General features: G+C 33.7%; 1 protein-coding gene across 2 annotated transcripts in view; it reads right to left on the bottom strand.

The window, feature by feature from the left end:
- The window catches only part of iPLA2-VIA (calcium-independent phospholipase A2 VIA), a 217,244-nt gene that overhangs the window by 185,251 nt on the left and 17,411 nt on the right, over positions 1–14,582 (bottom strand). The window contains exons 6-16 of one of the 2 annotated variants that reach the window (XM_089701328.1): positions 10,081–10,261; positions 8,162–8,606; positions 7,756–7,929; positions 6,950–7,218; positions 6,346–6,489; positions 5,306–5,438; positions 4,310–4,455; positions 3,903–4,018; positions 3,171–3,575; positions 1,221–2,780; positions 34–961 (exon numbers count right to left, since the gene is read on the bottom strand). In XM_089701328.1, the coding sequence (XP_089557454.1) occupies positions 3,357–3,575; positions 3,903–4,018; positions 4,310–4,455; positions 5,306–5,438; positions 6,346–6,489; positions 6,950–7,218; positions 7,756–7,929; positions 8,162–8,606; positions 10,081–10,261 (1,827 nt within the window). In that variant the 3' untranslated portion in view covers positions 34–961; positions 1,221–2,780; positions 3,171–3,356. Of the gene's footprint in view, positions 1–33; positions 962–1,220; positions 2,781–3,170; positions 3,576–3,902; positions 4,019–4,309; positions 4,456–5,305; positions 5,439–6,345; positions 6,490–6,949; positions 7,219–7,755; positions 7,930–8,161; positions 8,607–10,080; positions 10,262–14,582 lie in introns of those variants that run through there. The other variant, XM_089701329.1, reaches the window with a different exon arrangement.

The following is a 14,582-nucleotide window of genomic DNA, read 5'->3' as shown; positions in this document are numbered from 1 at the left end:
ATGACTTTTATTAAAACAACTTATTTCCTTTCACAACATTTATTTAACATTTACTCAGTCGATGATACAATTTTATATAATATGTAATGTCGTGTATGATAAAATATTCAACAAATAACCAGATAGCATAACATAAACGACAATTTATTGGAATGATTTTTTTAAACAAAAATAAAACCTTTACTAACATACACATAAACAATGTATTCAGCAATAAACCTTGTCTCTTACGTTAAAAGATAACTTATTTTATGAGATCTCATACATACATTGTATGACCAGTTAACATAATAATTAATATTAAGGAATACAGTATTGTATATAAATTATAAATTCGCAATGGAACGAGAATGCAAAAACAAGGTTCTAAATTTCTATTATACTTAATTTTTCTAGCAAATGATGTAATGTTCCGAAAATAATGATAGTACAACTAATTTGTAACTCGATTTAATAATGATCCTAAACTAAGACAACTTTCGAAGTAAAATTATATTCAATTTAATTATTATGCATGAAAAAAGACTAACTATCCAGTTACATAAAGGATACCACGCATTGTTTTAAACTATCTCATAGATATTTACTACACTTAACATCACAGTAATACTATACTACTTACCCATTTAAGAAACATACATATTAAAATAATTATTTATAACATAAAATATTATAATTCGCTAATTTTGCATTTCAAAACTTATAAATAAGCTACAACTTTAACTTGTCAGGATAATAATACATATATAGCAATAATGGTCTGCGCAGACGGGGGATTAGATCGCAGACTTTTTTCCGCTAAAATAGACCACTTACAACTGTATCGAGTAAGTCCGTGGTGGATTTTTTATTCGCCGTGAAGAAAAGTCTCTCGTCTGCGCAGGCCATTAAATAAATTCTCGCTTTGAATAAATATTTTGCTTCTCAAATGAAATTATATAAGATATTTATTAAAGTGAAACTTTTATTACATCGTCTCAAACTTTTTGGTCTGTGTAGCGCATGTCGCGTGTATCGCGGCTGCCGAGTAGGTATACCTACTCGGCAGCCGACCGTCACGCGACATGCGCTACACAAAGCAGTGTTCGGAACGGTTCGAACAGTTTCACTTTTACCGTGGTTTCATAAAACCACACAACTTTTTTTATAATAAACGACACAGTAATCGGAGACTATTGCTAGCATAAAGATTAAGACATATTATAAGTCATAACCACCACAAAGCATAAAGATTAAAACATATTATAAGTTATAACCACCACAAAAGACTAGAACAATGTTTCTATTTATTATTATTTATTATATTCCTATATATTATCTCTCTATATTATCTTTTTTATTTCATTGTATTATTATATCAATTTTAATGTTTTACTACAAACTATTATTTGTTTCATTTAGCATACAAAAACTAGCGCTAGGCCTCATGTCGGCAGATACCACATCCAAAATAAATTAAAATAATTATCCACTGGTCATTGATCGGTAAGACATCTAGATACATAATCCTATAGAAAAAAGGAAGTTAAAACTGTTCTCTAATGTGTTTGTCAAAATTCTATTCGAAGGAAACAAATGTTAAAAATATCGAGCTTATTTGCATTACTTTAAGGTGTATTTTACAAACCGTAGCAAAAGTAATCACTTAAGCTAGGTAGTCAATACACACCAACATAAATTCACCCTTATTCGGATGTATTAAAGTCGGATTTACACACAGAGGATAGTATATTTTTCTTCCTGATTGTGTATCTAGTTGTTATTAAGGATCGATGTTTCTATCATGCCTATCTCTTACGTCTTAAAGTTTTTTTGGTTTTCATTAGCCTTAATCTTTTTTTTAATATCATAATTAAAATGAACTTAATACAAAAAACTATTTATATATTTCAAAGCTAAACTTTTAACTGGATAAAAATTTCAGACATGAATTATAATATACTATAATAATCAATAAGTTTTAACACTATAAGAGAAAGAGAAGGTATAATTCGCTGATATAGAGGAAATGAGATAGTAATATGATTTTATGAATTCTAGTATATGAATACCGACGGTAGCTTAAAAACTCATATTTGTTTTAATTAGCCTCTCTCATTATCGAACCCTGACTTTTCGCATGCATTAAATTACAATATTTGAAAGCACAGGGTTCATATTAAATATAAAGCAAATTTTGAATATAGATTCCCATATCCCATTCCATATATTATATGATATCCCATATCTTCGAATGTTTTAAGAATATTAAAATTATAAAAAAAAGTTGTTTCTACATTATATTCGACAATTACAAGAATCGAACTCTTTTCCTAAATATTTTCTATTAATTTTCTTACAACACATATTTACGTATTGGTATTTATAAGTCTTATTGATCACGTTAAACATAATAATATTAAGTCACCTCGAATTATAAAAAAGTCCACAAAAAAGTCATATTGATAGAAATTAAATATAATTCAGAAGGTGAAAAGTCCCGGGGCCTAAACAAATTCAACCTGGTGAAGCCACGCGGTATAGCTAGCGAAGGATACAATGCAGTACCAACTTTTGTATTCATACAATTAACTATTTTATAACCTAAATGATAACTACAATTCTCGTAGTATATAAATAATTGTTCTAATAACAGATCTATTCTACATATCCGCTATTCTATGGATATTCACATTGGTATAACTTTGTGCATACGTGTAATTCGAACGATTAAATAGAGATAACAATTATTATAACTTATTATGTGTGTTCAAAATTCTAGGGATTGTATTTATTTCAATCTGAAACAAACAAAAAAAAACATATTTTAATAAAGAGCAAGTAGACTCACAATCATGCTCAAAAATTGTCGGAAGCAAAACGCTGCCTACGCGTCTATTAGGCAGACTTTTTATTATTGCCATGCAATAATGTGTTGAATGAGATGAATGAGTGTTTTAGTTGTGTGTATTTAAATTAGAGTTTTACACAATGCCACTCGGTAATTTGTTCTCGAACTTTAAGGTAATTATGAATTTAGTTATGAATTTTGCTAATAATTTTTTCACAAACAAAACTTATCAAAATCGGACTTTTATACGGCAATTGCGAATTTATAATTACCAATTTTGCTAATAATTTTTTCTTAAACAAAATTGTATCAAAATCGGTCGAGCAATTACGTCACTCACCCGCCAGCAGCGCCGCCAGCTCTAGCACGCGGTCTCTCCGCTCGCGCATGTACGCGTGCGCCTCCCACAGCATGGCCGCCAGCAGCGCGTCACTCACCCGCCAGCACGGCCGCCAGCTCTAGCACGCGGTCTCTCCGCTCGCGCATGTACGCGTGCGCCTCCCACAGCATGGCCGCCAGCAGCGCGTCACTCACCCGCCAGCACGGCCGCCAGCTCTAGCACGCGGTCTCTCCGCTCGCGCATGTACGCGTGCGCCTCCCACAGCATGGCCGCCAGCAGCGCGTCGCTGCGCTCGTCCATCGCCGTGTCGCTGGACATCTGCGGCGAGAAGCGGTAGTACGGCACGCCCAGCGCGGAGCACCAAGCCCGCGCCCGCTCCACTACCCGCCCGTCTGACTGCGTCGCCTGGCACACAACGCATGATTATAACGACCATAGAGTACACTGTACACAGGGTGTCAAAAATCAAATATACGAGCAGCGTCCGTACACTGCATACTGAACGCACGCGTGCGCACGAGCACGCACGCACACATTTAACATTATTACAAAAAAAAGACGTGTGGCACTCGGGGACTGCCACGGCAAAGCTATTGCATGCTATGCCTTCAATCCACACCTCCGTGCCCGTCGGAGAGGGGAACGTGAGGTTTTTTCGTGAGGTCTTTATAAATTTATATTTATAAAGCATTTGAATGCCATAAAACCAAAAATATAAATAATCTAACTTACCTGATCAACTAACAATTTGCCGATAGACGACAGACCAAATGCAAGCCTCGCTGTGTCCCACAAACTCTCTGGCTTGAAAACGTCTATATCTTTTAACTTCGTCACTGGAACCATACCTGAAACATTTATAAATAACATGTTTATGTCATTTCTTTGCACATATAATTTTGATTGTTGAGCCTTCTATTCGTTAAAAATAAGTGATAATATAACGGAAAAAGATATTTTTTTTCTACTATTGTATATTAGAAAAAAAAAAATATTGACAACGATTTTATAATCCTTCTCATGAGTAGAAACTTTCCAATAACTTAAGACTTTGTTAGAATTCTGTCCTATTTAATAAGCTAGTCAATTCATTAACTATTTCTTAAATATATAAATAACTAATGAATTGACGCACATACCCGTTCCACAAGACACGACGACTTTCAAATGCGTTTTCTTAGCGGCCTCATGTTGACCCGTGGCTTCTAACGCGAGCCTCACTTCGGCTAGTTCAGTTAGCGCATCTAACGTAGGATTGTTGCCTATTAACCCACCGTCTAGATATCTGTAAGTGTGATAGAAATATGTAATAAATTAATTTAAAAGCGATTAACTAAAATGCTTTATAAATGAAAAATATTTGAATAATAGAAAAAAAAAAGATGTTGAAGCGGAATCAAGATCCGCATCTCTCATACAGCAGTATTCATATTAAAAGAAAAATTATGTCAACAAAATATTAAAAGGGTTATTAACCTTATAAAAAAAATGGAATACTTCTCGCTATATATTAACGGATGTACTTATTCAGCTTAAGGGTCAGTTCACACAGACCGGCTCGGAGAGGAGAGCAGATTCTTATTACGATGAAAACAGAGTTTTTAGTATGTGTAGTAAGGTTTATTTTTGCGTGTGCACTGCTTCTGACGTTAGGAATGCTTGAACGCGCTTGGTGTGAAATAATAAGAGGAGCTGACCGGCTCCGATAGCGTCCTTTTTCTCGTTCGCGCAGCTGTTCGGCTCCGATTGCATACGCATCCGCTTTCAAATAGCTTCCAGCCGGACTATGTGAAAAGAAAAATGCGCGCCGATGCTCTCCGTGCCAATCTGTGTGAACGGACCTTTACAGTGTCATGTCAGAGAAGTGTTGTAGTGTTGTACATATAGAAGAGTATATGTATATTTCATAATTTATATTAATACTAGCTTACCGCCCGCGGCTTCGCCCGCTTTGTCTATAACCTAATAAATTGTATATTAAACCTTCCTCTTGAATCACTCTATATATATCTATTAAATAAACCGCATCAAAATCCGTTGTGAAGTATTAAAGATTTAAACATACAAAGGGAAATAGGGTCAGAGAAAGCGACTTTGTTTTATACTATGTAGTGATACTCATGTGGATACGTTACCTGCCAGAAGCCCTAAAGTACGAGGGCGCAGCCCCTGTCGCCCGGGCCGCTTGCCACACCAACTGCTCCGCGGGCGGCGGGGGCTCCGGGAGCTCCACCACTGATCTTTGGTCACTGGCTTCTGCTTTTGGACCTCATTTTTATAGTAAAGATACATATTAATAAATACATAATTAAAGATGTTATAATAAATCTTAATATGTATATATAAATCTCGTGTCACAATGTTTGTCCTCAATGGACTCCTAAACTACTTAACCGATTATAATAAAATTCGCACACCATGTGCAGTTCGGTCCAACTTGAGAGATAGGATAGTTTAAACATGTAGGTACCACGGGCGAAGCCGGGGCGGATCGCTAGTATGTATATATAAAGATAATTAAGTATGTTAAATGTTTGTTACTCTTTCCGAGATAGATTAAAGTCTGGAATAGCACATCTAAATTATTATTACTTTTTGTTTGTATAAACAACTAGCAAACCGGGCGAACTCCGTTTCGCCACCAGAGACACCTTTTCTTTGATATAAACCTCACGGAGCCCGAGACCTTTCCAACGAATGCAAAACCGTGGAAATCGGTTCGTTCGTCTTCGTTCTGGAGTTATAGCGCCATGAAGGAAAACCTGACTTATTTTTATATAGTAGAGAAGAATAAAGGTAATTATTATAATAATATATTATGTGACCTATAAATTAAAACTAAACTAACATAAAATGCAATAGAAAAAATTATATTTCTATTTTTACGTCAATGTTTGTCATTGGGAAATGGGAAAGTGTTCAAATTTTATGAGAAATCTGTAAAATAGCTCTGGTGTATTTTAATGCTATATAGTTATACTAGTGGTCCGCCCCGGCTTCGCCCGTGGTACCTACATGTTTAAACTATCCTATCTCTCAAGTTGGATCGAACTGCACATGGTGTGCGAATTTTATTATAATCGGTTAAGTGGTTTAGGAGTCCATTGAGGACAAACATTGTGACACGAGATTAATATATATTAAGATTTAAGATATTCAATCACACTTTACTCACTAGATGTCCCATTGAAGTCGTAAAGAATATCTTCAGCAGATTGATAATTTCTGAAAATGTGCAAATCCACTGGCTTCCTGTCCGCTAGCACAGCCAATATCATCAATTTGGGATAATCGATGTCAGCCATCACAGTATCGGTACCTATAAGATAAATATATGAAAAAATTACTATGTATATGAATAAATTATCTCATCAAAACGTTTAACATGATCAAATTACAAAATGTATACTAATAAATATTATAGTGTACTAAAGTTCTGTTCTACAATTTACTTAGGGCCAATTTTTCAATGCTTGGATAAAACTTATTCGTCGAATAATGTATAAAACTACCATTTTAAAAACGTATTCTAATTGCCTGTATTTGACAGTTTACGTGACATTTTAATATTATCGTGTAATACTTTATTGGACGGATAAGTTTTATCCAAGCATTGAAAAATCGGCCCTTAGTCCTTTAAATTTTAGCAATCAAAATAAGAATAAAAAAATTGATTGATTTAAACATAATATTCTGTATTTCTCAGTATCATTTAAATTGACGCAACACAAGACAGAAACAAAGCGATTCAGTTCAATTAACAGTTCAAAGGAACTTACCCAAGCATTCCTTCAATATGCTCTCAAGAGCTTCCGAGGGATACGGCCTCATACCGACAAACGCAAACTCCTTCATCCTAAAGTACAGTCTCTGGCACTCTCTCAACGTCTTGCCAGTGGCTAGCGCCAGTGCCAGTATCCCGCCAGTGCTCGTGCCAGCGACCCAGTCGAAGCAGTGTATTATTGGCTTGCCAATCGCTGCTTCTAGGTTTAATAGGATTTGAACGAGAACTAAGCCGCGGATTCCGCCGCCGTCTAGACAAAGTAAACTGAAAGTGGAAATGATTGGTTGATTATGTTTTTGAAGTGAAAACTTCTTTAGCGGCGTTGGGTATAAAATCTTAAACTCGCGTCCGGACACGTGGCCTGATCGAAAAAGCGTAAGACGGATTTTTTTTAGCCCTTATATTCCATGCGTTAGACGGATACCATTCCAAAATATCAAACATGCTGAACGTTAATAATCAAGTTTTCACTTCTGCCGGCACTCCCGGAGTGCAACCCGTCTTTTTTAATGCTGTTAAAGATGCTTGCGCGTGATTAGATATCGATAATTTTATCGATATCTAAATCGAATCGATTTTTTTTTCCTATTTAGGAAAAAAAATTCTATTAGGTTTAAACCGGTTTCTAACCTGAAGCGTTAAATATAAAAGAGTCAAGTTGAAGATAAATTTTATTGAAGTTTTCTTGCTTAGAAAAGCTATTTCGCAAAAGAGCTACAATCAACTGAATATTTTCCAAGAAGGCGGATTATGGCTGTAGGTCTTGGTGGTGGTGATGATGTTGATGATGAACAAACTCACCGGCCTTCATTCTTGCTAGTGCCCAAAGTAGCGGCTCTGTCCATAGTAGCGGCGGTGAGCATATCACTAATCATGTCCCGCGTCGCCGCTCGGGCGAGTGGGGGGGGCGGTACTCCATTATATTCACCACGAGATGAACAGGATGGACCACAGCCTGGTACATCGGAATCACATCTAAAAAGAAAATAAACATTTATTCAAATAATTATGGAACGATTTTTGGTTAGTATAACTGTTAAAATTGTTAAAATAATATTTTAACAAAATAAATTGTAATATGTAAATAAAGTAATAGGTACGTAAATATATTGTGGCACTTATTTTTTTAAAGGATTTTGTTCTTACTAACTAAATTATAAATGTTAAGTTATTAAGAAATATAAATCTTAATTAATAAAAACCTTACCTCTTTGCTCCAACAGCGTGTAGATAATACAAGATCTTATCATAACTGCTGTTATTCGACATTTCCGCTGGTACCAAATGCCTTGCCGTAAACCCAGCATTATTCTTTGCCTCCAACTCTGCCCCAAACACAATAAGCGCTTGCACTATCGACGCATTCGTTTGTTTAACCGCCAAATGCAGTGGAGTATTCCCTTCATTATCACCAGTGGAATGTTCTGCACCTCTAGACAGTAACGCAGTTGCGCATTCCAATCTACTCCTTAACACCATGATGTGAAGGGCGGTTCTCCCGTCAAAGTTCACAGCGTTTATGTCGCAATTTTTGTCGACCAATGCTTCGACTACTTCGCGGGATACCGCCCAGTGTAAAGGAGTGCCTCCACGTTTCATGTCCTCTTGGAATAGCTTGGGACGATTGTCTTGGACAACGTCACCGACGATACCTGGTAATTGAAAAAAAAATATGAAAAACGCTATATAATACTAGCCGTGCCCTGCGGTTTTACCCGCATTGCTCCGCTTCTGTTGGTCTAAGCGTGATGATATAATATAGCCTTCCTCGATAAATGGGCTATCTAACACCGAAAGAATTTTTCAAATTGGATCTGCAGTTCCTGAGATTAGCGCGTTCAAGCAAACAAACAATATTAGTACAGATTAATATAGCCTATACGCCTACGAGCTATAAGTCCGATCATCTATGTTAAAGCTTCTTCACGAATTTTCGAGATTAAAAAAATTGTATGATGACAAAATAATTAACAAAGTAAGCTTATGATCATTTTATACAAAATAAAATTTCACTATTAAACTAGTGTCACGTAAACTTCTCATTAGTGACTAAAATAGTAAACCTTGGAATAGTAATAAAGACTCAAATATAATATCAAATATAAAAACATTTCATTTCACACATGAAAAAAGATACTTACCATTTAATTTAAATTGCATTGTGTATTAATTAACTGTACAATTATAAAGAGTAAACATGTTACTCAGATCAAGTTTAACAAAATTAAACTTTGCAATGATGATAAATTTTTGCTATAAAATGTTTTGATTAAAAAAAATATTCCCAAGTAAAATCCTTGTAATATTAACGACCAATGGCCAATAGTCAAAATTTATTTGATTGATTGATATTTACAAAAAGAAAAACGATTAACACGGGTGCATGATAAGCACTTCATTTATTGGTCAAAAGTCGAAATTGATTGTAAATTTTTTTTTATAAATACATAAAGTAAATGAAACCAATCTCTAACTGATACAAAGTTCACCGAGTATTAGTATTTATATGATTAATAGAGATAAACACTCAATACGAAGAATATAATATATTTTATTATCTTACCTAGTATACATTTATGAGTCATCATCGCGATATAATGACTGTATGTACGGATGTAAAACTAGCAATGATTTTGTATAACATTAGACAACATTTATATAGATGGTATGACTATGTGAAGGCTTCATAAGGAATGATATTAAGAATATTAGCTATTGTTCCTGTGGTGATGATTTGGATTCTCCAAAGCCTTATAAAATATATCATGATATCATAATCAAAACAAGTACAAAAAAGTGACGTAATATTCAAATTTATTTTCTATTGGTGAAAACTCTAAAATGCGATTACTAAATTATTTCCAATTTTAGCATAAACCCATTGAGCCCCGAACGGCCAGATCCGACCTCGACATAATAGATTTTCTATTGTGTCTGTGATTCCGGGGGGATTAAAACCCATGAAAAAAATTGCCAGTTTAATCCTAGATCTTCAACTTATTTACCACAAGGAAGATTAAACGTAACGAATTTAAACCAGAACATAAATACTTCTTTGTAATAAAAAAAAATTGCAAAAGCATGTTACTCTTGAAAAACTCAAAGCTCGGTTAAATTATATTTTACCTGGAATAGCCTGACTAGTACTAGCCGTAGTACGTTTAGCGGCAGTCAAATTAACATCAGCGCCAGCCAATAGCAACGCTCGGACACAGTCAGGCGCATCCGCGAGGCAAGCCATGTGTAGCGGCGTGTAGCCTTGCTTGTTGTATATGTTTAACGAGTTTGACGTTTTGCTTGCTAATGCCTGGAATATAGGGTAAGTATTAGTTGGCGAAAAATTGCTAGGGAATAGAATTTAATTAATGTTATGATTTTATACTATTCCTTAAAATAATATTCCGAATTTCAAAATACAGTGAAAATAATGTTTCCTAATGTACCACTATCTTATAAAAATCCATAGTCTGAAACAGTTATTTAGTTATCACTATTGTCAAAATTCAATTTCAATTTTGAGCAATAGCTTGCTTACTATTGGATTTCTCTTTAAATTGTTACAACAACTTATCTTTAGTGGTTAAGAGTAGTTGATGGATATGAAACTATTAACTTTACTGAAGCATTATGTATTTGTTTTTTATTTTTATAACTAGCTGTTGCCCGCGACTTCGTCCGCGATTAGGTCGTTTTTCGTTATTCGTCGTTTAAAAAAAATACGTGACACTTTATTTTTGAATGTTCTTAATTATTGTCTCTTATAAAATTTAACTACTTACATTAAAATTGAACACTCTGATAAGAAAATCTTAAAATCTGAAGAAAACATGAATGAATGTGATTTAAATTCTACATTACTTAGTATCAAAATATTATAATCTAAATTAAATGTAGATTAACAGTTTGAGCACACCATTATAGAATATGTGGGTCAATCAATTTTTAAAGGTCCCGATCATAATTTTCTCGTATTTTTTTTTTAACTTAATTTTCAGCATTTTACTATTTCATTTAGAAGATAATTCTTCGTAGATTAAGATTATATAGGCAGCAGTGATGTTGATTACATACATTTGTGGATTTAACTTCACGAACCGATCTATTCACGGGAAATAATGTCCTTTGGACAACTTACACAATAGTACTTTTTTAAATGTTAAATTCCCTTCAGAATTAAAATAAATTCTTCTTATATTAAATAATAAATAATATTTTGATATTTGTTCTATTTACACCCAAAATACGAAATATTTTTATTAAAATTGAAACGAATGATGTCTTTTGAACAACCAAACAATGTTTCATATATAAAAAAGTTTCAGTAAAGCGGAAATAGTGATATTTTTTACAAAAAAACTATTAAGGCGAGCTTGTTACGTATCGTATTATTGATTTTACTTAATTAAAATGAACTGATTCTCGATATAACTGAATGAATGAAGTATAATGTGATTTTCATATGGGGACATCTTAGTCGTCTTGATTTTTGAAATGTTAAAATTACAATTAAACTAGACATAAAATTGCGTAATAAAAATGTGTTCCCGAAACAGCCGAGTAATAAACTAAACATGAACTATTTAACTGTTAAAGTATAAGTTTTATATAATTATTGTCCTAGGGACAACCTTTTTTGAAATTCTTTTACATAAAATGACTTTTAAATCAAATAAAAAAATCATAATTGCTGGCGACATGAACATTGATATTTTAAAAAATACTCCCATTTCCAATAGTTTTAAAGAAATCTTAATGGCCTACAACCTTTATTTGCACATTAACCAACCCACGCGGCGAAACTCCTGCTTGGATGTTATCATAAGTAACATTAGAGAGTCAATTGGCAAAGTTCATTTTCTTGATCTGTCAGACCATGAAACTGGCCAAACGTTACAATTTCCCATTGCCACAGTGAAGAAAAAAAATCACATCTTTATAAAAAAACGTTGTTACAGTAAAGAAAATACGAAGAAATTTGTAAATGCTCTAAACAGCTTATCCTGGACCGAAGTTCTACAACAAACCTCAAGTAATGAAGCTTTCAATGAATTTCATGACATAATTAAATTATTTTTTGATCTATGCTTTCCTATAAACAAAATAAAATTAAAGAACAGTGTAGCATCACCCAAATGGATTTCAAAAGGTATAAAAATCTCAAGTCGGAATAAACGTAAGCTTCGTCATACATACTACAAAAATAAATCTGAAAATAACAGAAATAATTATAAAAAATACGAAAGAGTTTTAAGAAAGTGTATTGTATCTTCTCAAAAATGTATTAACCGCAATTATATAAATAAATCAAAAAATAAATCAAAAGCGACATGGAATATAATATCAAATAAAATTAATAATAATAACATGTCTGAAAATATCGAATATATATCACAAAACGATATTGTAATAAATGAACCTGCTAAAATTGCAGAAGCATTCAATACGTTTTTCAATAGACATAACTCCGCTAATGGTTCTGGTTCTGCTAAGTATAGTATTGTGTCTAACGAATCCTCTATTTTCTTATCTCCGTGCATAGAATCCGATGTCTATAAAGCTGTACAATCCTTGAATAATACTGCAGCAGTAGGATATGACAATATACCAACATGTACTATTAAAATGTGTATAAAAGTAATATGTCCTGTATTAGTCCATCTGCTTAATCTATCTCTTACACAAGGTATATTCCCTGATAGACTCAAATATTCAATCATTAGACCTATACATAAAAAAGGCAAACGACAGGAATTAGTCAATTATAGACCAATTACCCTTATACCAATAATAGCAAAGATTTATGAAAAAATTATGTATAGCAGGTTAAATCGATTTATAAGTAAATTTAATATCATTAAACAAGAGCAGAATGGATTTCAACAAGGTAAATCGACCACACTCGCAACTCACACATTGACTAAAAATATAATTGACAACATTGATAGGCGTAATGAGGTATCTGTAGTCTTCTTTGATATGAGCTGTGCATTTGACTGTGTAGACCATGAATCTCTACTCAGAAAATGTTTTCTGTACGGAATAAGAGGTCCAGCGCACAAGTGGCTGACCTCATACTTGACTAACCGTATGCAATGTGTAGAGATATCGTATATAGACAACAATTCGATAAAAAAGTCGGTAAGATCACAATACGTACATAATAAATACGGAGTGCCACAAGGCAGTATCCTCGGGCCTCTCCTGTTCTTATTGTACATAAATGATCTTCCTAACGTTACAGAACATAAATGTACTCTGTTCGCGGATGATGTATCCATCACCATACCTCGTAACAAATTGACTACCTACAAAGAAGACATCTATTTGACTATCAAAAATGTAACAGAATGGCTAAAATATAATAATTTAACTCCTAACATTACAAAGACAAAACTAATGCAATTCTGTAATTATCATAACATTAGACATAACCTTGACATAATTTATAATGGACAACGTATTGACGAAGTTACTGAAACGGTATTTTTAGGTATCACATTAGACAACCACTTAAATTGGAAAGCTCACACGGATTCTGTTTGTACCCGTGTAAATAAGTTTGTATTTGCCCTCAGAAGAATTAAACAGATTATTGATGAGAGAGCGGCAATCATTGCATATCATGGTTATGTTTCATCGTTGCTTCGGTATGGTCTTATTTTATGGGGCAATTCTACAAACGTAAACAAAGTCTTTATAGCTCAGAAAAGGTGTGTCAGAGCAATATGTGGAGTAGGGCCCTTAGAAAGTTGTCGAGACTTATTTAAGCGACTCGGACTTTTAACACTTACTTCTTTATACATCTTGGAGGTTGGAATATTTGTAAAACAGCATCCCTATATGTACATTAAAAGTTGTCAAAATAGTCAGTACCCAACCAGGGATCCTCACAGATTGCAACTTCCAATTTGTCGCACTGCTTTATGTAGCAAAAACAGCCATGTTATGAGTGCAAAGATATATAACGGAATCCCAATGGCATTTAAGGAATTGCCCATGCAATTGTTTAAACTTAAATTAAAAAAGTGGCTGCAATCTCATTGCTTTTATAATATAAATGAGTTCTTTGCTTGTAAACACTAAAGATAGATGATAATAATAACTGTAATTTAAAATGTTAAAATTAATCTAAAAATATATTGTATTTTAGTGAGTTAAATACACATAAATATTTGCATGCCAGTTTGCTGGCGAGTTGTGCGGACTTTATTGTAATATATTATTGTAAAACCTTGTATTAACCACAATTCCTGCAAATAAATTATTTCATTTCATTTCATTTCATTTCATTTCATTTCATTTCATTTCATTTCATTTCATTTCATTTCATTTCATTTCAACCAAATTGTCCATGGTACAACCACGTTGGTTGGCCAAGTGACTGGTTGTCCGCGGGACATTTTTAAAATTTTGACCCGCCAAGCAAATACTATTGTTATTTTATATATTAATCTCAGCTCACACTAAATTATAGACGAAAGCGCATCTCGTGTAGTATAATTGATAACAATGCATCAAGTACTTATGTTTTAATCACAGTTGTCTGACGGACTGACAATAAAGCCACCCCACACTCACCAACGTTGCTCGGACGACTGTTGCCGTGATTTTATACAAATCAAAATGGC

Source organism: Colias philodice, chromosome 12 (genome assembly GCF_061535455.1).
Source record: "Colias philodice isolate Cphi_HAF_F1 chromosome 12, ilColPhil1 Martin Lab GWU primary, whole genome shotgun sequence".
NCBI lineage: Eukaryota > Metazoa > Arthropoda > Insecta > Lepidoptera > Pieridae > Colias > Colias philodice.
This window is presented reverse-complemented; position numbering and strand designations above follow the sequence as displayed.